This window comes from Oreochromis aureus, linkage group 15 (genome assembly GCF_013358895.1).
Source record: "Oreochromis aureus strain Israel breed Guangdong linkage group 15, ZZ_aureus, whole genome shotgun sequence".
NCBI lineage: Eukaryota > Metazoa > Chordata > Actinopteri > Cichliformes > Cichlidae > Oreochromis > Oreochromis aureus.
Window position 1 is genome coordinate 22,563,413 of NC_052956.1, and position 26,116 is coordinate 22,589,528.

Below are 26,116 nucleotides of genomic sequence, written 5' to 3' on the forward strand. Positions count from 1 at the left end.
TTTGGCCTGTTTTCCTGTGCTCTGGTGTGTTTCCTTTTTGTCTTCTTTTGGTTTTGGGCTCGTGTTGTGTTTTCTGGTGCTCCTGTTTTGTTTTGGCTTCGAGCCCTCCTTCCTGGACCCCCACCGCCCGCCCTGGTCGGGTTGTTTTCTGTTTTTGGGCGTTTCTTGGTTTTCTTGTTTTGGGCTGTCTGGGGCCAGCCCTTGAGGGGGGGGGTACTGTCATGATCCTGGGTCCTTTTGACCCAGCGTTTTGTGTTAATTTTGGTTCTGTTCTTCCTCGGTTAGTGTTCATTCTTTTCTACCAGTGTATCCCTGTGTTTAGTCTGCGTTTTGAGTCTGTCATTACGTGCATGTGTTTCCTGTTTTACTTTAAAAGTCTCTGTCTTATCTCAGTGTGTTCAGTTTACTTTTCCCCTGTCTCGTCAGGTCTGATTACTCCCAGCTGTGCCCTCCTTTTGTGTCTCATTCCCTCATTATCCTTCTGTGTATTTAAACCTCGTGTCTGCCTCTGTTAGTGCTGGTTCGTCTGTGTTGCTCCCCTCCGTGTTCTCGTGTTTTCTCCCTGCATCTCCATTTCTCGACCCAAGGTTTCAGGTTTGTTTGTTAGCTCTTCCCAGTTTAGGTTTTTCAGTTCTTGTTCACCTGCCTTTGTTGTTTGTACCCACGCGTGTAAATAAAGACTCACCTGCACCAGAGCTGCCGCCTTTTGGGTCCTCTCTATAATCTCCACACGCCTGCCACACCGGGCGTGACAGACTAATGACCAAGAAGATTTTATATAAGAAGATCTTATTTTATATAATTGAGCAAGCATAGCTGTAGCTGGTTCTAATCAGCATAGGAGGGAATGACTGTCTATATGTTCTACCTTTGCTGATGTTAATATACAGTATAATAGTAATGTTAAGCAGGTAGGTACAAAGATGTAAAATGCCCACGAAGAGGACTTAATTATAGCAATAGTGTAACGGGAACAGTATTTATATGCTAACAGTCAGTATGCTGAAAAAGCTTGAAATGAGGAGCTGGGATAGAGTTAGGTTGCAAAGCAGCTTGCAGATCACGAGCAGACTAATATAGCTTAAAGTGAGCCATAAATGAGATTTGCTATTTGAATCCATAGGTTGAGATATCAGCTGCCCCTGAGACAAGCTGACCTGTTCTCATTGTTATTAAGCTTAACTTCTTCCTGCCCCAACAAATGCTGTGGATGATTTCAGATATGAATATGACTGATTTTATAGTCATATTATGTTAAATGTCTGGTTATATTTTTTTCACAGCAGGTACAGTATGTGGGTGCAGAGGTTATGCGTGCATATCCTGGACAAGCCCCCAAACATGTAACGGTTCCTATGTATGTGCCTCAAAGGATCCTAATATAGAAGAAGATAGTTTTAAATTGAAACTGAAATTGAAACTCTAAACTGAATTGCTTACAAAGACGAAATACAAATAAGGGACTTGCAGTCCTAACAAAAACAAAGAAAAGATAAATAAGACCAGGAACTGACCATACTACTGCCCATTAGTTCTGTGCTTTTTCCCTAAGCTGATATTAGCCAAGACTAATCCAAACTGAAAATAGAACTGATGCCAACACCCAATTAATAATATTAACATAACTCCACCTTCTCTGCCCTTCTGTGCATACGTTGAGGGTTCTGCAGCCATTCAGCAATAAGGCACGTGGAACAGTAATACACATAAATATTTCTAGCGCTGCAACGATGCTGTTACACCAATGCTTGCGATTAAAATTTTAATGCCTCTCAACCTCTCGAGTTTTGTCAAAAATTAGTGTCTGTTTATATGGTTATTTTGTTTGTCATCATGCAGGGCATCTCAGGCTGAGAGAGAACCACAGAGCCAAATTAGTATATAAAAACAAAAAATATTTACGGGGGTGTGTCTTAACTTTAAAGTTTTTTGGAAACTGTCGTTTTATTTCAAATTCCATATAAAATAATAATAAGAATTTATGTCCAAAGTGAGTCAAAACCTTTCTGGTTGGATCAAAGTGCATATCCTCTTGGTCACATATATTTTATCCACTTGAAGGGAGAAGTTCAGTGGAGAGGGGAACAAGCATGGGGCATTGTTTCTGGGTCAGAGCACTCTGATGGAGGTGTTAAGTCATTCAGGGTCACTATACACAAAACTTCACATACAAAACCATTTGTGAAAAAGCTGGTATATTGTGTAAAATATAATAGTAATAATAATTTTTAAAAATTGAAAATGTCATGCACCCATATGTTACTCACAATAGAGCACAGAAAATAACTTGAATGTTAATATGAGGAAAAATTGTTTACTTTTAATTTGACTACAGGAACATATTTCAGAAAAGTTTTAACAGTAACACTTACAGGGAAAAACAAAAACTGACTGTTAAGTAATCATTTGTGATCCCACCACCATTGTGATTAGGAATGTACGACTGAACATACTCATCAAATTATCCTAAATCATGACATTTTCCAGTTTTTTGAGCCGTGACGGCTTCTCTTTCTTCTCTAGTTTTTTTTTTTCCTTCCAATCTTTGACTCATTATTATGAAAGTTATAATGGAACTGTATTGAAATCCTTTTTTGATATTGTAAGTACATTCACTATTTTGCTGTTCTAAAAATCATTAATATTAATTTCACTTAACTTGACTTCATTAAATGACTCACATATTGTACACCAGTGATTCATTTTTTCTGCTTTCTTCTTTTCATTTTGACACTTTCCACCAGAGTATTTTTGACAGTTTTTATTGTAAAAAAAAAAAAGAACAAAATACAAAAAAAAAAAAATACAGCTCAGAAATTCAGTGGAGACCTCACAGCCGGCTGAACAGCAACTAGACAAACGTCTAACTTGTCAAACCTAAAGCTTTGAATTGTCGTCATTTTTTTCATTGAGCTGCTATTTGGTTTCTCTGCACTCTTTCAAAGAAATTATCAAGATATACATTACACAGCACACAATGTTCCCTTCTATTATTCGTATTCTGCTCATGCTGTTTTTTTTTTCTTTCCCAGAGAGTGACTGCCAGCTTCTCACCAAACTGCCCAAAGTTAAATGCTTTCGCAACAACAAGCGAGAAGGTATGGAAGCAGTTGCGTTTGAAAAATTTCATTAACATTTTTAACATGCTAGTGTGTATAAATTTGCATGCTTAATCATTCTTATGTTCTTTGTAGGATTTTTGGCGTCTCATTTGTCACCGTTGTGCTAGATTTGTGTGTGTATGTGTGTAAAAAGGTCTTATTCAGGGTGTGTATAAAGAATATAAATTTCACTGGTGGTACTGAAAACTCTCTGCCTAAACAATCCCATGCTGTATATAAACACACAGAGACGGGTGGACAGACAGAAAGACAGTGAGTGAAGTGAAATTGATTCATTCATCTCTGGCTACATATTGAACTGCAGAACTGAAATGACCTGAAGTGAATTGAAGTGACAGGAGAGCTACTGAAATAGAGCCCAGAGTGGCAGGCTATCATAAAAAAAAATGTCACAGAAAAGAAAATGTCTTCCACAATCTCAAACCAAACATACCATAAATTCAAAAGCAAGCTTATATGCTGAAATTTAAAAACAGGAAAATTTATAAATAACCTAATCACAGATGACAACCAGTGTGAAGTTAAAGCCTCAGTCACACTAAATATGGATGTTGTTCCTCATTTTAATGGTTAATACAGTCATGCGTCATGGCTATGCTTATCATTTTTCCATATAATCCATTTGGAGCTACCTCCATGCTTTTAAATATAGAATACGAATGAATGGAATACATAAATTAACATGACAGCTTGACAATATGGCGGGGTCAGGAGCATACTGTGAATAAAGAAATGGTTAATGGCCAGAAAAAGGTTTAAGACATATATAATCCCACTGTAGCTGACTCAAGATGTTTGGTATGTGCATGATTTTTAAGGAATTGAAATGGATTAAATACTTCGGGCTGAAAGAACATTTTATTTGACTAAAACAATAGTGGAGGTGGCATGCTGTGGATCATTCAGGTCTTTTAATTGTTTGACTTTTTGCCACTGAATGTTGCACTTTAACTTAAATTCCGCAGAACTGCTACACCCCACTGTTAGAAGCAAATTCACAAAATAGACCCAAGTACAGACACATACTGAGGCAGACAGGTGGCTGCTTTAAAGACTTACAAAATAGAATGGGAAATAATTACTTTATTTGTATATCGCTTTTCAGAACACATTTACAAAGTGCTTCACAGTTTGAGTAAAAGCCACACAATAAAAATAAGCATGCATGTTCCATAAGACAGACATAATGAACTACAGGGTCACACATTCATTCCAGCATATGCACTTTCATACAAATGCAAATAGATGTAAAATTGTGGCACAAAATAAGGGGGAAAAGATTAAGGGAACACTAACCTATAAAAATCAGTTTTCAGCAGCTGATTAACACAAATCAGATTTAGCAGACCTGATAGGCTGAGGGAGGCTGTTCCAAAGTTTCTGAGCTACAACGTCAAAAGTTTGATCTCCTCTGGTTTTATTTACTGTGTGGAACAATTTTTTTGAAGATGTTGATGAGATTATCTGAGAAGTTGGCTGCTGTGGTAAGGTCTAAGTAGGTTTGATATACAAGTCAGGCCATCTTCATGTAGAGCGTTATGTGTTAATAATAGGGCTTTAAAGTGGATTCTGAATTTTACTGGGAGCCAGTGAAGATAAACAAGAATATGTTTGATATGCGAGTGGTGGCTAGCTTTTGTTAGCAGCCTTGCTTTCTGCACCAATGGGAGATGCGCTACAAAGGGCCAAGAAGTATACGTGAAAAGTGAGTTACAGTAATCAAAGTGGGGGAAATTAAAATGTGTATTAAAAGTATCAGATGATTGAATGAGAGTAAAGCTTTGCTTTTTGCAATATTTCTGAGGTGACGTAAATGAGACTGGGTGACTTCCTGAGAGAAACTGGCAGGTCCAAAACACTAGAACCTCAATTTTACTAGAATTGAGATTTTGTATAATATTGTCAAATAAATTTGTATACATCCAATTAATAATGGCAGAGAAAGTAGGAGAGGCTGTTGAGTTGTTGGGCTTAGCAGAAAGGTGCAACTGTGTATCATCAGCATTGCAATGGTAGGAGATTCCTTTAAAACAATACAAACATATGTAAGGGTTGCAGATGAAGACTTAAATAGTTCATATGAATAGTGTTGGATAAGCACAGCACAGCTTGACTAAAATGTTGAAAGTATGATGATGGTCTTCCCTGAAATGGTCAGTATGAAAAAACATTTAAACATATTCTTCAGTCTCTCGCCTAATGATGCAAATCATTTTGATTTAATTTGGACAGACCATCTGCAAAAGTGGAAAGAATGTCATTAAAAGGTTAGAAAGGTCAGAATAATTTAGAGCTTTGGTTTTAGTGTTACTCCACAAATATTTAATTCCACCCATGTGACCTGGAATGAATTGACTGTTTACAGTTTAGCCAATGCTCATTATTTTTAAAGGTAGAGTATTGATGCTAATTCTTCATGGCACAGATTGAGCAAGGTGGCTAGAAAGTGGCTAGTCCACACTGCCATGATGGCATCACACAGTTGCTGCAGATTAGGTGGCTTCACGTCAATTATGCAAATCTCCCCTTCCACCACATCCCAAAGGTGCTTTATTGGATTGAAATCTGGTGACTGTGGAGGCCATTTGAGTACAGTCATCTTCCTGTCATGTTTAATAAACTAGTTTGAGATGATTTGAGCTTTGTGACATGGCACGTTATCCAGCTGGAAGAAGCCATTTGCAGATGGGTACACCAAGGTCATAAAGGGATGGACACGGTCAGCAACAATACTCAGCTAGGCTGTGGTGCTGAAACAATCCTCAGTTGGTACTTAGAGGCCCAATATGTGCTAAGAGGTTGCCTACAGGCTATCTTTACAATGTCTACTTGCCTAAATGCATTGAGTTGCTAACATGTAACTGACTGATTAAACATCCATGTTAACAAGCAGATAAACAGCTGTGGCTAATAAAGTGATTTAAATGCAATGATTCATGGACACAAAGTCATAATTAAAGAAATATGAAAATAATATGTGTCATGACCAACGTCAGCCAGGATTCAGATGTCCTAAAGTCACAGATTAGCTTGTATTAGTTGCTCCTCCTATGATATAAATGTTTGGTGCAGTTTTAAATGAATACTAGTTTGTGATGTTGTCTGACTAATAGCCAAAGAAGAGGAATTGTTTCTCAGTCAGAACCAAAACTGAAATAATAAAATGATGGTAAAGGTAGATTAGAGGGCAGCTGCAGGAAAAAAGGGGTAAAAGGTCGAAAATAAAGGTAATTAGATCACCAGAGAGGAGGGACATGGGAGCAGCATCTGTAGATTTAATGTGTCTCTGCTCAAAAGATAATTTTAATTACTACTTTCAAAGTTTGTGAGGATCTTAAAGTTATATATGTAAACTGAAAGGAAATTTCCACTTCTTGCATTAGATCTGGATAGGAGGTATCTAGCTATAGAGCTCCGTCGACTTAAGGTGATAATGGACTGCTTCTTATATAGTGCTTTTCTACTCTACCTGAGCACTCAAAGTGCTTCATACAACTTGCCTTATTCACACAAGCAATTGTTTTCTATGCTTTTTTTTCACGTAAGTGCATTCATATTCCAATAGGTGCATCACAGAGTAACTTGGGGTTAGTATCTTGCCCAAGAATATTTAGCATGCAGACTGGAGCTGACCAGGGTTTGCATTTTTTTAAGCATAGACTGTAGCTTTCAGTGAAGCCAGCAGATTCATCCATTTACAATGCCTGATTGTAAATGGGAGAATCGGCAAATGAGTATGACTTTTTTTTGGGGGGGGGGATATGCACCCTTAATTAGGTAAAATTCAACATGGATCCTTTTGCCCACTGTTAAAAATTGTTTTCAACTTTGTAAGTGAAGCACACCAGAAATTTGTCTGTAGTGATACGCTGTTACAAACATGTGGGGTGTTAGTAATTACAGCCAGCATTTTATATACAGTATAATAACACTAATTGGATCATAGCAAACACTTTGCAAAAAATGAAGGAGTTCAAATATAGTGTAAAATAACAACATGGTGCAATTATAAGAAAAAAAACACCAAATAGAGATCACAGACTAACACAAAGTTCATCCGTAGAGTTAGTGTGAAAAACAAAAAGTAATTTCTGGCTCTCTATGGTGCATGGCTCCTTTTTCCCATTGTTATTGTTTGAGAGTGATATTAGGGGTAAAAAAAAAAAAAAAGATATTTAAAGCCCTTTTACAGTAATAATATTTCTAAATGGCGCCCACTGATGTTAGACCTTTACAGCAGAAGACAAATCCCTCTAGTGAAGCATCATCTGTGGAGTATTCTGATCAAGTTTTTGCTACAGCTTACTTTCAGTGCAGTTCCTCTGAAAAGCGAAAGACAGAAACATTTTCAGACATCTCATTGCTTCTGAAGATCAAATGGCAACATTTTCACAGGAACAAACTAAAGCAAAAAACACTCAGAAACCACTTCTGACATGCTTGTTGTTGCCTCGGTGAGAGCAGTGCCGTTTAAACTCCAGTTACTGCACTAAAACGTCTGAAAATACGAGTCCCCTTTCCACTTCACTAATACCTCTCCCTGTGTTCTTCTTCCTCCCTTCTTTCTTCCTCTTCCTGGATGCTTTATTTCACCTCATATTTTAAATTTATCTTGCTTGCCTGTTCTGTTGCTTGCATTTTATAGTTTCCCTCTTTCTTTCTCACTCACCTCTCTGTCTCTCTCTATAACAACAGGAACACTTGTCCTACATGCTGTCTCTGAAGGATTTCATTATAGCACAGTCATGCTGATCACACACTGACACACACACGCACACACCCACACATAGACAGCGGCAGGGTTCATCAGTTCAGCTAGTTAATAGTTTATGGCTTCAGGCTTTCTGACTTGATTGTCTTTTTAATGGCCATAAAAAACACACCAGTCTGATACTGTATGTCTTCTCTGACACACTCACACACCCCCCCACACACACAGACACACACAGGTGGTTGTACTTGCACGTTTGTGAGAACACAGTGTTGGCATGTACCATTAATCCAAACATCAAGTTGTTTTAGAAAAACCAAAATCTAAACGATGAAGCACTTTAGTACTTGCCTTAAAAAGCTAACCCCCAACTGTATGAATATTCTTGCTAGCTTAAAAAACCCACTGTGAAATGTGTGAAAAGACCCGATTTATGTGTTTGCATTACAATCTAAATCTTTTTTTTCCATCTGGGATTTTGCCATGGTGCCTAACTAGATTTGAATTTTAAGAATCTTTCCCATCGGTCATTACCTAATACATGTTCCAGTCTGGAGATGTTTTAGGCGTGAACTCTAATTTTCCCACCTAGCTTGATAAATTGTAAATTGTTTTCCTTTATATGGAGTTTTTTTGTTCTGGTAATTTGGACAGCTCAAAGCAATTTCAATGCATCTTTATTCTAGAATGTCAAATACTGTTGGTCTTGCATAGATATATACAGTCCATTGACATTGGCCCCTTGATGCACCTGCCATTGAAATATTGTATGCTGAAACACAAGGGCTCTCTTTTAAGGTGCAACAAATCCCACGAATGGAAATAGGATGGGTAACAATTAAGTTTGTTACAAGTTTGCCAACCAGGAGACCACAGTTTGGAGCTTTGTATTTGGCAAAACCCAAAGATATTCTGAGTAATTTTCCTTTTCGGTTGGTTTTTATCAGTGGTGGAATAATTCTTTTACTAAACGTAAATTAACTCACTTGCACACCTCATAATTGGTTCAGTTTACTGCACTCTCAAGCCAGTGGTCTCAGAACAGAAAAAAACAATGGGCGTGTGACATTGTCATCAGTGCCACCTGGCCGTGACTGAGTAACGTTGACTGAAGCCAGGCTGTAAACATGCTTAATGCTGGAATGTGTGTCTGAGCTGCTGCATGAGAGTGCCATCTGTAATCAGACTATTCTTGATGGAGGTTGAAGTTATTAAGATGAGATGCTCCAACCTGTACCTGTGGCATTCTTGTGGCTGCACCCCAATCTGCAACTGTTATTGCAGCCTAATGTCTGCCACTACACTGCCAAGGTAGGACAGACCGTTCTAGTTCAGGTGCATATGCAGACAGACAATTCCTTCACCAGGATTTAGTCTAGATGTGTTTCCTTTTAACCACGCTGGGTTGACATGTTCACCGGAGGCAACCACAGCTAGTGATCGTTGCAAAGCTGCAGGCTTTTAGATAACCAAACTAAGTGGTTACATTTAAGAGCTAGAATCTTATTTGGTTAGGTTTAAAATTAAAACTGGCAAAAAACAAAACTCTGTGTAGTTTTTTTTCGGACAACCATAACTTCTTGGCTAAGTTTAGAAATAGACTGTCGTCTGAGGGAAACCATTGGTGTTCACACTTTCTTCATTTGGTGGTTTTAAACAAATGTGTATATGTGTATATCGTATATGTACGTCAGATCAGCTGGCTATTGCATTTGTTATATCCCAAATGCATGTTGCCAAGAGGGAAGTTGCAAAGTGCCCCCTTGTGGACAAACTATCCAATATCAACACTTATAAGGCTGTTTCTTTGATTTCTTTTTTACTTTTTACATTTTTTATCCACTTGTATAAATCCTGATACTGATATATCAGTAAGTATATCAGTATCAGCAGGGCTGACATACCAGTCTGGCTTTAATACTTTCTCAGTGTTTTTAACTGCAACCCCAGGATCTCTTTCAAAGTGCCCATATGGACAGACTTAAGAATGAGATCCACTTCACTACTGCAGTACCTTGCTGACAGACACCTATTGTGTATCTGTAAGATGCCAGTGGCTCTGGCAGAAAGGTAGTGTTTGAGGTCCTGAATAAGAACACGTTGTACTTTCATACACCAACTCTACATACATTCATACACAAATGGCACACGGGGCAGTTTCTGAAATTTTTGTCTAAGGAAAGTTTAATATGAAAACTGCTGGTGGATGATCCCTTGAGCCACAGTTGCTATCGTGATCAACAATATTGACACCTTTCCAGCTTCGCACGTTGGAAGGTATCTCGCCAGCAATTTTAGTAGTATTCTGAAATATACAATCCAACAACTACACCAATCTAGGCCATTCATGCAGCACAGAAAAGGAAGAGCAGGGTTTGAACTTCTCTCTCAAAGTGCCATCACTCATGCTTTTCATGTCTACAACCAAATACAACATAGAGAATTCTTTGTGAAGAGCGTATGATTATCCTTTTTAATGACATGGGGCTTTTCATGATGCCATCAAGTGTGGCCATTCATAACAGCTAAACTGGACAGACGGCACTTTGTACTAACTAGTTCTTTTCAAGCATAATGCACTCTTTGGATCAATTGCCAGACAAAATGCCCTCACTTCTTACAACTCTAATGGATCCACTCAAGCGTAGAAGTCCAATAGCACACAAAAATGTCCATTTGTACAATAGTGAGGACACATTAACAAAGACATTATGCATTTTCTTATCTGATATTAATCTGTTAAGATGTTAACCTTCAAACAGCCCTTTAAAGTTTCAAAGCCTGGCCAAAATGTCCTCACTACACTGGTTTCAAATAAAAGGTGTCTACACAAACACAGACCCACATCTGATAGGTGGAGACAGTTAAGAGTTATCAGTGTAGATTAACACTCTCCTCAAAGTCAGCCTGCCCTGCACTGTGTGTGTGTGTGTGTGTGTATCTAAGTAAATGGGCGTCCACTTCTGTCAGTGCAGATGTGTGTGTGTGTTCCTGCTTGTATGTGGGTCCAGTTTATGTGTCTGGGTATGTGTGTGTGTGTGTGTGTCCATCCATCCAGAAAATAAAGCCTTATTGAGGATGAAATGGGATTTTTAATTGGCTGAGCCTCGGCCTAACGGCGCCACGTGAAACTTCACGGCCCTTTGTACAATGTCACCGACACACACACACACACACACACACACACACACACACACACACACACACACACACACACACACACACACACACACACACACACACACACATTCACAATGGGCCCCAGCACTATCACGATAACACACATACAACAGTGCAGACTCCTCTTTGCGCATGTACCACACACATATTCAAAAGTGCACGCACTCACACACACATTACGTCTCCGTGTCAGGGAGTATCGATCAGACCATTTAGTCCAAATAGAGGGGAACACTGGACCCCGTCAGGGAGACCTCCTTAACAGGCTCATTTACACACAAACACACACACTTTGTCTGTCTTTGTCTTACTAAAACACAACTGCAGTTAACTGACGCACACATTTGGCTTTTTGCTCCACTCCCTTCTTTGCTTTTCTCTCCCTCTTGTTTAAAAATGGATACGCAAACCTGTTCTCCAACACACACACACAGACACACAAATGCAGAGAGTGATGCGCCTGTTAAAAGGTTGTGTCCATGTCTGACAGGCCCTCTAAGAGCCCTGCATCGATTTTCCCCTCTGCTGACTGACTGCAAGAGCAAGTGAAAGAGAGAGAAAGCAAGAAATGGGGTGTCAATAAATGGAGCAAGGCACTAATACATCCAAGGTTACGGGTTCCATTCTCACCAGTGCCTGAAATATTCTTTGTCTTGTTCTTCTGCTGCTGTGGGGCCTTTTCAAGGAAAGTGTTTGTGTATATTTATAGCGAGTGGATGGAGGTTGTGTGTGTTTAACTGATAGTCACAGCTTGTGAGCGTGAAACTTGAGTATATACTGTCTTATCCGATCTGCCGCCCTGAAAAGAATCAATTTCAGACAGCAACGCGGAGGATTTCAATTTGGCAAAGAAAAGCTGTGAGGGCTTTAAGTTCAATATCGACGGTCTCCAAGTGCTTACTGTACACAACATTTCAATGTTAAAGTGTGTATGAGACTGTAATGTGACTGAGAAAGGTGCAGTAAATCGACACTATCAGTTCTATTAGTGCTCGCTGTAATTATGGCTGTTTCTTAATTGTGATTGGATGATTAAATGTTGTTACATTGTTTACAAATTTAGATCTGTTGTTTACAGAAGACTGAAATTAAACAAAAGTCATTTAAGTTGGCACAACAACACCATGTTGAACTGATGATGGTATCAAGCTGTAGCCTTTTTTTCACTGTTATGAATCATATTTCACAATTTCACAAACACCGTAATTGTTTTATTTATTTGGTTGTATTTTTTTCAATAGTTATCATCTTTCCTTTGTGTTTTTTTTTCTTTGTTTTGGTTTTTCCAAATGTTTTTGATTTTTTTGTTATTTAATACAAGTGTTGTTCCACTCCACAACATATGGAGTAACTGCATTGCTTTATATAAAGCTACCAGCAATATATAATTACTTCATATAATCAACGTTTTCAACATTAAGGAGATGCTTTAATAATATTAATGATCCAATAATATATCTAAAAGTGGCAATCTACATATTGAATATAGTTACTTTAAGTACAACTCAAAATTATGTTGAAAATCTTGTACAGCACCACTTTCATGTAATAAATCTGTTCCATGACAATTTTATACATTTATTTTACCCCCACCCACCCCGTACCGGGTACCTTGTATGGTTAAAGTTTTATTACAGAAAAGATACAGTGTTTTCCAAACCTTATTTTAAAAGCTAAAGCATGAGTGGCAAATTAAAATCAAACCTGTTGGTTCTATTTATGCACAGGGACACATTGTCTTAATGCGCTTATCAGTGGGGGATTCAGTGAAATGGTTTTCAGTGCAAAAATAATTATAGATTTGGATTATATGCATTTTTCAAAAGACCCTTCTATTAAATGTCTTCTTCAATTTATTTTGTATTTATTTATTTATTTTTTTAAAAGACATGTTGGTGCAATTGCATTGTCCTTTATTATATATCCATCAGCCACAACATTTAAACTGCTGGCCTAATTTTGTCAATGATATTTAAAAGTGCAGTGTGAATAACAATTGTTAATTAGGACTTGTGTAATAAAAGTTATAATTTTAAATAGATGTTGTTAATATTTTGAAGGTTTTTCATGAACAGGGCTGAGATTAAACTGTCTTTCTATTTGTCTGCTTCAGGTCTCATCAGGTCCAGAGTGCGGGGGACGGACGCTGCAAGAGCCAAAGTGCTGACCTTCCTGGACAGCCACTGTGAGGTCAACAAAGACTGGCTGCCACCCCTCCTGCAAAGGATCAAAGAGGTGTAACTTCATGTTCATTTATAAACCCTAATGCAATGAAGTATGTGTGAGTCTGAAAGCTTCTCTATCAAATTACAACCCTCTCATGTTCCAGATGTGTCTATATATACACACATATATGTGAGTCACGAGGCATAATGACCATCGCTAACTTCACCAAGGCCAGTCTGCAAATATGGCATGCTTTACCGCTCAACAAAAAGCCTCTGCGTGATGACTCCAGTGGTCGAAGTGAAATCGTGCCATGAGAGAAAATAGCTGCCGGTCTGATTGCCTCTCATTAAGAAATAAGTGCGGCACTCTCTTCTTCACCCCTCTTACTCTCCCGTCTGCTCTCCTCTGCTTGTGTCTGCTCTTCTTGTCCTCCCCATCCCATCTCTCGTCACCTTGTTTTGCCTCCTCTCACCACCTCTTCTCTGCTCCCCTTTGTCCTGTCGCATCTCTCTTCCTTTCTTCCTTTTTTCCGTCTCTCGTCTCCTTTACTTTTACTTACTCTTCAGTACCATTGCACCTTTTCTTTTCCATTTTCATCTCCTCTCCCGTTTTCACCTCTTATCCAGCAATTTTGGTTATTGCACTCTGTTCTACTTTCCCCACCTCATGTCTTCCTCCCTGTGCTACTGCCATTACTCTCACACCTTTGCTTTTCTTCCTTTTCTCTTTACATCTCCTCGTAATTTTCCCCCTCCCTTCTCTGGCCTCCTCTCAGCTTCTTTCTGGCCTCTTGAAACGTCCTCTTTTCTTTTCTATCCCCATCTCTTTTCCTCCCTCGTTTCTCTGCTCTCTTGAAACCTCCCTATCCACTTCCTCTTACATCCTTTTCTACATCCTACCCTGGCTTTACACATACCGTCACCTTCTTTTGATTTGCTTTACGACCTTACGTGGCCTTTCTCATCTCCTTCCCTGTCCATGTGCCTCGCATACTCCCTTCTCCAGTTCGTTTTAATTTTAATACCTGTCTTGAACTTCTCCAATTCATCAAGTCAACAGTTGTTTGCCTGCTATTAAAGACCTTTGATCTCAATCTGCAGAGGAGCGATCAATAAATAAATCCACCAGATAGTCTGATCTGTTTCTCCTGCTGTACCATCACCATCCATATTTATACTCATGGTTTATTCGTGTGTGTGTGTGTGTTTGTTTGTGTGTGCCTGTGTGTGTTCAAGCACAAAAGTCATCCATCACTGTCTGTGTAGTCACTCTATAGTCGTATATTTAGATTTAAATGTATGAGGTATTGATCCGATTAACACACACGCGTAGTCAAAACTCCAGGCTACCGTAAAATCACATTGCCCGCAAAATAATTGTCTGTCTTATTGATATAGAGAGCTAAAGTCTTGTCCAAATATCAGGTTATCTGCTTTTCTGTATTTCACAGCTGATCGATTTTATCATATATTTTGATTTTGTTCTCTTTTAGTTGTTCTCAAGCTTTTTCTGTTGTGCCAAAAAAGCCTTGTTTTTTTTTAATACTTTACTGTTGGACGTTAACAAATCATTATTTTGTCACTTTTGTCAAATAAATAATTTATTGTAATTTCATTGTCAGGGAAGTAATTGAGAAATAATACATGCAAATATGCATCTTCTCATTTGAATAAATAGAAATTTCCCAGCTATTTACCACTGATTGAATCTACAGAGTATTTACTTAGCCCCATATCTATCACATTAAAGTTTTTGCTTTCGTCTTTCAGCACCAAGGCAACAATTTATTGTAATTGTTCACCAATTAACAGTAATATTTTCAGAGCATGTCAACATAAAAGGATCCTGGCTGTGTTTAGCAACATTGCTCATTTGTTGCTACGTGTGCATGTGCAATCAAAGACAGCTGCAAAACAAAAGCGATAATCACAATGAACGGCCAAACATGTAGTGAATATGTTGACGGTTTCATTAGTATTTCCAGTCATTTCCTAGGAATCAGTGTGTTAGTAAAAGAGGATGTAGGTTATGTTGCATGTTTTAACAGTGACAGGGCTATTTAGGCACTATGGACTCTCAGTGAACATCACCTATAAACCTCACTCATAAATGAAGGAAAAGAAAACAGAGTAACTGCAGCAGATGCATGTTTACATGAAGAGCAATGAACAAAATGAACACTAGCACTCCCTGCATGCACTGTTGGATTTAAAAAATGATTTGAAAGATGGTATTAGTGATTAAAAATATATAAAGAATTGCATTAAAGTCTAGAGTGCTTGTTGTTTTGGAATAATGGGTTTTCTGAAGGGACAATTTAGATAATAATTTTGTCAATAGTCAAACGTCTGCCTCGGCACAACTTGCTTAGATGCTTGCGTAAAATACTCAAGTATGACTAGGTAAAACAGGTCATTTATTAAAATTCAATATTCATTTATAAAATCATTTATAATTCATTTATAAATGTATTCATTTGTAAAATTCAATAAATGATTGAAAGTTGCACTTTAAAAACATAAGAGTCCAAAACCATAAAAGAAGCAGATTGCTTTGGGGTCAGATTCCTCTCAACTTACTCATCAAATATTCTCATTTCTATTCAGGTGGAGGAAAAAAAAGAAATGGCTAAAATTAAGAAAATGCTCCAGAGTGATTTGAAAATAACAGTTATCCGGTTACGACAGTAATGTCGTGATGCTTCACCCTGAGTGCTGCACAGTGTCATTACCCTAACAGCTATTAAAGCAGACAGAGTGCTTTGTAATGTGGCTGAAGCTGTAGAAGGATGCAGCTTGCGTCCCCTTGCACTGACCCTGCAGCTAATGGTCCAGAACCGCTCCACCTGCTCTGTAATATCACTGGCTGAAGATGCATCCAGCCGTTTGACCAAACTAATAGAGGGACACTTCATGATTTAAAAGGGAGTGCAAGTCTGGCAGCGTCAGTGTGTGTGGGTGTGTGCGAGTGAGATTTTGTACCTTTTATCCTTGTAAAGAGCAAATGGCACCATCAAGGAAAAAATATGAGGAAAATCAAGTGCAGCCATTTTTGCCAGTTTTCACTTTAAAAGGATTTAGGACTCTGTTTAAGGGTTAAGGAGGCAATAACTAAACTAAATCCATGAGCGTCTTATGGCCTTATGGACGATTACACAGGGTTGAGGGATACGGGAATTTTTGTTGGTGCTTGATATTATCCCATTTTTCACAGTCTCATCAACCAGTCACAAATATCAAGCATTACATTTTTAATGGCTTTAAATGTTCAGTTAAAATGTTTGCCACTTTACATGCTAACCTTTTTTCCCACATCTTGTCTGCATGATTTAAGCTTAGAAATTTGCTCATTTCCAACACAGAAATGAAATCTATCTATAGGATTAGTTGCTCCACTAGGACATGAGTCGAGGTCTATCAGCAACCTTAGTAGAAAACTACCAGCTGAATTTCATGAAAGTTGGTAGAGGTGAAGTACAAGAAACACCAGAAAAAGAGAGAAAAAAAAAGTTTGGTGCATTTCCAGACCACTTTGTTTAAAAGTGGAAAATAGTTCATTGATGGAGGATGTGCTTTCCAAATGTTTTTTTAAAATTACTGTTGCGCTACACTGGGGATCTTATTCTCTGAACCACATGAACCAAACTGTAAAGTTGAGTGGGCAGCTGCTTGGTTGTTACTTCAGAAAAGTCTCCAAAGTGCCATAAACCAGAAAATCACTGTAATAAAGTTGCGTGCAGAGCACAAGAAATGCAGAAGTTAAGCAAATGAAGCTAAAAACTGCAGTTTCTTGAATAACCACTTGGGGTTTGCTTAGACACAAACGGTCAGCTTTAGAGCAGAAATGCATTGTCTTACAACCAAAATCTCTCTGGTTTTTATCTCTCTGGTTATTTTCTTCCTTCTGACAGCCCTGTGAAGAATGAGTTTTATATTACTTACCTGTTTAAATCAAATAAAACCTTAAAGTTATGCATAGTTAATAGTTTGGTTGGTTTAAAGGACTAGTAGAGGTAGGTGTGAACACAAGGGGCATGCTGAACCCTAGCCAGGTATTAAATTAGCTCTCCCCATCTCTAATCAGAAAGTATCTTTGTCTCCACTCCAAATATGGTCACATCCACCAGAATAAACAGAAAAAAATGATTTGCAAGCCAATAATTAAGAACACGTATTAGTAATATCAGTCTTTTATATATCTCAGTCAATGTCATGCTCTAAATATGTGCTCACTTGGCTGAAAATTATGCAGCTAGCTTTACTGTTTTAGTGTTTTAGTAGTGAAGACAATGCTATGTTAACCCCGTCTAAAGACAGGAGAAAAACAAGTCGGAGTGCTTTCCATCAGGACAGCTAGGTGTCGGACCTTTCTTTATTCATCAATTCCAATATAGCCCTAATACAAGTAAAATGAAATACCAGAGCCCGTATTGAAAGTAGCAAACTAAAGTATTGAATTCTACACAGCCCTCGTGTTTACCTCCAGTAACCTATTGCTGTGTTACTCATTTTCTCTGCTGCTTCTTAATAAATTGTGCTGTCACCTAGAAGCATTTTCTGTATCTCTTCATTTCATGTGGCTCAGTGGTCTGACATTAATAACAGGGAAGTGAATAAAGCAGCACTGAATTAAAGTCAGCAGAGGTAGTGGTCAATCTCACCTTGCTACATTTGCTGTGTGCATGATTGTTGCTGAATGACTGAAATTCCCTTTCGGAGAAGTGCAGTATAATGACCTTGGAGTTTACAGTCTGTTTCACACACAGATGAACACACTGGACTGAGCACCTCATTTATTCCAACAGAATTTGGTGATGAAAGCAGAAACACATTCACTTCTTTCCCCTTTTCTTTCTTGGTAGCTTGTTTTATTTCCCTTGCATTTCACTTTTTAAAAATTAATCTGAAGCCCTGATTAAGCATAAATGTGTGTGGTTCTTTTTGTGTGTCCAGGACCCGTCTCGAGTGGTTAGCCCAGTCATTGACATCATCAACATGGATACGTTTGCTTATGTGGCAGCCTCTGCCGATCTCCGTGGAGGTACACAACCACTTTCTTCCATCTACACTCAGAAACAAACGGCTCTGAGGCACCTTTGGGTTGTGTTTTGATGACAGAGAGAAACCCCTTTGGGTTTCTGACTTATAAGGTGGCCCTTGATGATGAGTTCGTGATGAGTTCATGAACCTGTTCTCTCTGGCTGCTGTGAACCTTAAATGCTTTGAGATATTTTTTCTTCTTCTTCATCTTCTAGCAGTGACTCTTATTCGCTCATATTGGACCCCTTGAGAACCATGAATAGTTGCTGTCCTTGAATCATCTTATCTTTGAAATGTGCACTAAGGTCCCGCAACCGTGTGTCCTTGAATATTCAGATTTTGTTAGAGTTGCCCTTTTTTCTGCCCAGCTTCTACACAGATAAGTGCTGATGACTCAGTTTTAAACTGTGCAGCGAGTGCACCAACTTTCTTTTCAACATTGTAAAGGGAACTAGAGACTGTAGGTTTATGTTCTCAAGTTTAATTGTTTATTTTTAAGAAATAAACTGCAATAGCCTTAAGGCTCAAATGTTGTTTGATGTTGAAAAAGCAGAGGCATGAATCTAAATATATTTCAAAATAAAAGAACGAAACGCCTTTTGTTATTATTTATCATAGTTTTGTCTCTCTATTAATAATTCTTCTAAGATAAAAAGGCTAGCAGGTGGAGTGTAGCATATTTAGTTACTCTCGGAAAATGTCCCCCAATCCCATTCCCAACTTTTCAATTGTTTGATTAATTGACTACAGCATGGCATACAGCTGTGGACTGCAGATGTTCACTTACCCATATAACACAAACTCTGTGAAAAACATGGAGTTTCAGAGAACTGTGCTGGTCAAAAAGACTTAGGACACAACACTAATCCAACACAAGAATCTATTTGCATCTATGAAAGAATGATCACATCTTCATATTTTGTATCCAAGGAGCCAGACCTTCTTGTAATTTTAAAGTGGTCTTTAAAGCAATTGGTCTCCAGGCTTTCTGAAGGACTTTTAAAGTTTTTCTTAGCACATTGACTGCTTAGGCACTCATTTTCAGTCCAGTCCAGTTGCTGTACCTGACTGTTTCCAGTGGATTTTTATTGTTGTATGTTTTTCTTTCTTTCTTTCTTTTGTTTGTTTCTTAATGATTCTATGAATCATTCAAAGGATGAAGTGGTGTTGTGTCTTGACCAGTGTTAATTTTGACAGCAAATTTTGATTTAGTTTTTGTCATAATTTAAGCTTCTAGATTCTTTTAGTTTGAGTTTAGTTTTAGTCGACTAAATATGATAAGACTATAGTAGACTAGACTGAAGTTGTTTCAGTTGACTAAAATATAAAGTGTAAAGGTTTGTGACAGTGGCTCCACATGTTTCACGTGTCTTATCTTCCTTGACATCAAATGAGAAACGTGTCCGTATGGCTGCTCTTGTCTTCTTCCCAAGAATTGACATTTCATCACGTTTTGATTAAGTAATGAGGGTCATCTTGACAGAGAACAGAACAAAAGGCAGCAAACATGCAAAGAAGAACTGTCCTTCAGGATGCCTGGGGAACTATTCCTGAAGACTACTAATAGAAATAATAAGAAAGACCCCAATTGGGGTCTGTCACCCCAATTGGTCGTGGCAGATGGCCGGCCCTCCCTTACCCTGGTTCTGCGAATCAGCGATTGCCTTGTATACTGTATTTCCATGTATATGTGCACTTTTAAATAAATCCCTGAACATATTTTCTATTTTTAGAAAATAGAGAATCTCAATAAATGAGGGGTGGCTCAAGACTCTTGTCCAGCATTGTCACTGTGTGCACAGTAAAGTTCTCTCACACAGCTTTGAAATGTACTCTTTGAACAGTTAATGCAGTCCTTTTCATTTGTTGATATCAAATTCTTAGATATCAGTCAGGTTGTTCGCTGCCATCGGGATCCTGATATCATTTTTAAGACCATCGTGCTTTTGTAAATGCTTTTTAAAACATTAAATTAGTGACTTCCCATAAATGTAGAAACTAAACATTTCTATTGGCTCAGCAGGATCATACTTGCAGATGAGCTAAAGCTAAACGGCCTGAAAATAAGCCAGAACAACACATAACTGTGTTCTCTGTCTTCGATCTGCACTACCCCCCACTTTATCTGTTGACTTCATACTCTCTCCTTCCATTAGACTCTTTACCAGTCTTATTTTCTTGGTGAAAGCGGTCCGCCAATCAATGCAGATAATAGGGCTTTCCACTGTGCACGAACAATCACACACGAAGGACAATCAATAGCGATAGTCGCCCTTATAAAGAGCATTTTAATTATAGATGAACCTGTCGCTGAAATCATAAAAAAGACGGTCATCAGATCCACCTGCATTGATGCTGACATCCACACACATGTTGAAGTCTAAAGACATACAAACAGAGAGTGTTTGGCCTGGTGGACTGTAAGCACACAAAAAACTACACAAGCCAACACAACATGTTCTTTCCTCTAATATCAGAAAAATAAAATATATCTCTATTTGTCTTTTCATTAACTATTTTATATACATATTCTAAAGAAAGCATAGCATAACAGTGACCGTGATGCTTTGGTACAGCACAGTAACCTTTCTGTATTCAATATTATTTAAAGCGTGTTCTTTACTCTCTTGTTCTCCCTCAGGCTTTGATTGGAGTCTCCATTTTAAGTGGGAGCAGTTGTCGCCTGAACAGAGAGCCCGCCGGACTGACCCGACCCAGCCAATCAAGTAATGCACGCATACACAAAAACTCAAACATTAAAATGTATAACTGTGGGTGTATAGATTCTGAACCCAGGGCTCATTAAGTAAGTGCAGACAAGTGGAAACAGAGAAGGTAGAGAAGAGGAGGTTAAAGAGTAGGAACAAAGGACAAGAGGAGGAGTGAGGGGACAAAAGGAAAGAGATGCACTGAAGTCTGATGAAACGACAGTCGAGGATCAAAAGGAAAAAGTGCAATAGCACAGGTTTAGTTGTCTTCTAAGGATGAATTCTAAACCATTAAAAACTTGAAAAGTAAATGTTTTAAATTTTCACCAAATCCAGAAGATGTTGAAGGTTAAATAAATAGATACAATGTTCATATGTTTCATTTTAAAGACTTGGGTGCAGGGTTTTACTTGTTGCTAAATGTGTGTTTTTTTTAATGTGTGCGTGCGATTGATCCATACAGCATAATTATTATTAGGGAAAAATATTTGACTCAACATTTTTAGCAGTATTTAACTCCACCAATAACATATTTCTGTCTACAAGCAGAGGTTGAAGTGGGCCAGAATGATCTGGAATAACATTCTAGCAGCTTTCATTAATAACCAATTAAGATAAAAGCAGATAAAGTAAAAATAAGCTGCTGCTTTATTTTTCCCCAATGTTGGAACGTACAACAACCTATAACAAATAGCTTCAATAAAGCAGAATAACTCGATATCTTAAAATAGAATGTGACCATAAGACAAAACGGCTCAGTAAGGAGGGCTGCCATTGGATAGTTCAGGAAAAGACAGTCATCTATACTTATAACCAAACACTGGACCACATTTACAGGCTGCACAACAAAATCAAGCTACTTTGAACGATATTATGAATCTCTGTGCCACATTAGAACCATCCATGTGGATGGAGAATTGTAGCCACAGTTATAAAAGTGCAAAATTATTTGTCTTTATGTGAGGTAGTGTAGTGCAAATAAGGAAGGTGATAAGTAGACAGCATCAGCAGACTGGTCAATTTTCTTTTTAGTGTATTTTATTTTCTGGCATCTCCATTCTGCCATCTTAAAATGACCCCTGTTGTCAAAATCTCAATTTATTTTATACAGAATTTTACACACACCTGAACCTCATTAGTCTCTACCATTTAAAAAAAAAAAAAAAAAAAAAAAAGGTTAAACCAAACAACAAAATCTAAACAAAGAAACAGGAATAAGATTATTCATCTAATTTACAAACTCATTTACACAAATAAATGGTTTGAAAAGTAAACCACTTCACTATACAAAAAGGAAAAACCCTTCATTTGGTTATACCCAGTGATGCAATCAATGACATCATGATATAAACCCGATATAAACAGGAAGTGCTGGGCCGACCCCTCCCTGGATGTAAGATCTGAACAAAGGGAAAAACTATTGTAAGTATAACCAAAGCAACATTAACAAGTGTAATTTAGCAGAAATTTACCGTAAAACAGAAGAAAATTCAAATGAACTTATGTTTCAGTAATATTGCTTTAAAAACATATGCATGGATGTAAACGGTAACATAAAGCTACCACAAACAAACCCGGGATAGTATGTAGAGCAAAGTTACAACAGCAATGTCTAAACTATAGCATTATAGTGTTATACAACGTATAACGTAGGTATAACACCTGGTGTAGGTGTTATACAACACCTACGCCAGAATGCTGTTTATAGACTTCAGTTCAGCATTCAACACAATCCACCCCTCACAACTCATCAGGAAACTGACAGACCTGGGCATCAGTTCCCTCATCTGCAAATGGTTACTGGACTTCCTGACCAACCGCCCCAACATGTCCGACTGGATAACCGCTGCTCATCAACAATCACAATGAACACCGTGTACCACAGGGCTGTGTGATGAGCCCTTTCCTCTACTCCCTCTTCACCCACGACTGCAGACCTGCTGATGGTTCCAACACCATCATTAAGTTTGCAGATGACACCACGGTGATTGGCCTCATCAGTGACAACGACGAGGCCGCCTACAGGGAGGAGGTGGATCGTCTGGCTGAGTGGTGCGACACAAACAACCTGCTGCTTAACACCGAGAAGACTAAGGAGCTCATCGTGGACTACAGGAGGAATGCTGACCCACATCCACCCATCCACATTAAGGGGATGGCTGTGGAGCGTGTGAGCAGCTTCAAGTTCCTGGGAGTCCACATCTCCGAGGATCTCATCTGGACGACCAACTGCTCCAAGCTGGTCAAAAGGCTCACCAGCGCCTCTTCTTCTTGAGGACTCTGAGGAAGAACCACCTGTCCTCAGACATCCTGGTGAACTTCTATCGCTGCACCATCGAGAGCATCCTGACCAACTGTATAACAGTCTGGTACGGGAACTGCTCTGCCTCGGACCGGAAGGCGTTGCAGAGGGTCGTGAAAACTGCCCAGCGCATCGCCGGAGCACCACTTCCTGCCATAAAGGACATCTACAGGAAGCGGTGTCTGAAAAGGGCTGGGAAAATCATCAGAGACCCCAGTCACCCATCACATAGACTCTTCACCCTCCTGCCCTCTGGGAGGCGCTACAGGAGCCTCCGGACTAAGACCACCAGGTACCGGAACAGCTTCTTCCCACAGCTGTCAGACTCCTGAACTCTGCCTCCTGACATCTGACCCACGTTAAACTCATGGACTGAACATACACACACCCACAACCACTAGCACTTTACCACTACTGTATAGTTCTGTGTAGATAATCATTCTGTACATACGATAATTTTTTTAATCCCACAACTGTTTATAACTTACATAGTTCACATTCTGTATAACTGTATATCTCAGATTTCTGTATAGTTTTTATTTCATATTTATATCCTGTTCATAGCCTGTACATAGCTTGTACTCACTACAGCCTGTACATACTTATAGTTATAGAATATTCATAACATACTTCACACTGTGTACATTATAACATACCATAATAGACCCATTTCTGTAATATACTTACACATCTCTATTATTGCTAATTTATATTGTAATATATCTATATCACGACTAAAGCACTTTCTGGATGGATGCAAACTGCATTTCGTTGCCCTGTACCTGTGACATGTGCAATGACAATAAAGTTGAATTCTATGCTATTCTATTCTTATGGCCAACTGTAAAATAACATGGCATAAATTATAAATATGTTTAAGGGACAAGTGGTAAATAAATTCAATCTTTTCTCAAGGTGTTAGAGCAGGTTAGCACATTAGGACAGTAAGGGTCAGTTCAGACTGTCCTCAACACATTTCTGTTGGTTTTTCAGTGGGATCACACTTTAAAGTAAGCTGTGCGAGCTGATGAATGACCTCCTTTTGCTTCCAAAGAGACACGAGTGTAACTCCTCAAAGTCGTACCGTGCCCTCCTCAGTCAAGCTGTCAGGATTGCTGCAGATACACGAGCTACTATTAACTGAATAATTAAAATGAGCCTGGCTGTTATTGCAAAAGGTTATTGGTGATGTGGGTGGTTGATTTTTTTCATTACCAGGCTGCATCAATTCATTTTACTTACGGCTGTAAAAGTACTCCGAGCAGGCACAATGACCGTAACACCAACGCTATTAGTAAGGTAAAAGTTATGCAAAGGAAATGAGGACAATTAGACCTGAGAAAGCAGCCCACTGCATAAAACAATAAATAAGATAATATAATGCAAATGTAAAAAGGCAGATATAATACAATAAGGAGCAAAAATCTAAAGAAAATGAATACAGGTGTTGTGGTGTGAGGGAAAAGTATTTCTTATTTCTGTCATTTGGCCGTGGAGCTGAAAGCTGAAACTGTTATTACAGAAAGCTCTGCCTTTCCAGTAAGTGGTTCAGTGGGTGGCCTGGATTAATGGCAGTTCTTTCAGTGGCCTCCTCTCTACCACAGCCACCAGTTATTTGGATGCTGCGTTTGCAGATTTGCTGCATTTAAAGATGTCTCATGCTACCTCTGCGTTATTTGAAGATTGATACGTGTTATCAGCTTAGTTCATTTTTCATCTGACGCATCTCAGTGTCCCTTCCCACTGATGCAATTGAGATACTCAACAAATCAGAAAGTAGTGTCACCCTGTGGTCCTGTCTGTGCTCATCTGATCACAGACTTGTCGTCCTCTTGTCGTCCCTGTCATGTGTTTATGCTTGCTGATGTCAACAAAGTTAATCTGGGAAAATGTCTGTACCTACAGAGTGGCTGGTAATTTCAAACAGCTCAACAAATACCACCAAGCATACATACAAACAAAAAAGTTGATGTTTTACATAGAAGTTGTGATGTTCTGATTAAAATTATATTATTTTTTTTAAACGGTGATACTGTAATTTTGCCAAAGGTTATACTAGACAGTAAGAGCAGATTATGGAACTGTGGAGTTTGCAGTAGTGTGATTTATAGTAATTGATGAAGCAGATGCAGAACAGCCTGTAGCATCCATCGGCACTGTTAGGTCAAAGGTATCAGACTAAATTAAACGTAAGCTGATGATGGTTTTTAATATTGCTCGCCAAATGTAACTTTGTGGAGAGCAGAGAGAAAAGCAGGGCGAGAGCAAGAGGAACGACATGCAGAAAACAGTCCATGTGGAATCAAAACCCAAACCCCTGCAGTCTTTCACCATACAGCTCACCTCACTTATTCTGAGCAAAGTAATGTTTCTCTGCTACACCAAATTGTACCACCTTCAAATTCCCTTTTTAACCCATTTCTATCATATTTTTATTGGAATTGCTTCTTTTTGGTCTAATTTTTTTGTACTTTTTATTTTTCTTATAATAAACTTGCCACACTCATGAGCTTGTTACTCATTTCAAAACAGATTTCTTATTATTTTTTTATTATTGATACTTTTAAAGCTGAACTGTAAATGTTTTCTTCACTTTTGTGTTTTATTGTGCATAAAAGTTCAGAAACATATAGACGAAGAGCAGTCAAAGAAATGCTGGAAAACTGAGGTGCATAAAACTAAGACAGCATTCACACCCAATATTTCCTTTTATTAAGTCCACATTGGCAAAAAGAAATGCAGCTATGCCTTCCAGCAATGCATTCCTCAGTGTGCAATAGTTTTTCATGTGTTTACATTTGCCTTTGGGAAGTTATTAAAAAGAAAAACCTACTGATTTTGCCTTTCAGGCCCATTTTTCTGCTTTTATTAAAAAAAATCTGAAC

General features: G+C 38.4%; 1 protein-coding gene across 1 annotated transcript in view; it reads left to right on the plus strand.

The window, feature by feature from the left end:
* The window catches only part of galnt14 (UDP-N-acetyl-alpha-D-galactosamine:polypeptide N-acetylgalactosaminyltransferase 14 (GalNAc-T14)), a 207,039-nt gene that overhangs the window by 136,528 nt on the left and 44,395 nt on the right, over positions 1-26,116 (plus strand). The window contains exons 5-8 of the mRNA XM_031751624.2: positions 3,033-3,098; positions 13,127-13,248; positions 18,135-18,222; positions 20,863-20,947. Of these exons, the coding sequence (XP_031607484.1) occupies positions 3,033-3,098; positions 13,127-13,248; positions 18,135-18,222; positions 20,863-20,947 (361 nt within the window). The remainder of the gene's footprint in view (positions 1-3,032; positions 3,099-13,126; positions 13,249-18,134; positions 18,223-20,862; positions 20,948-26,116) is intronic.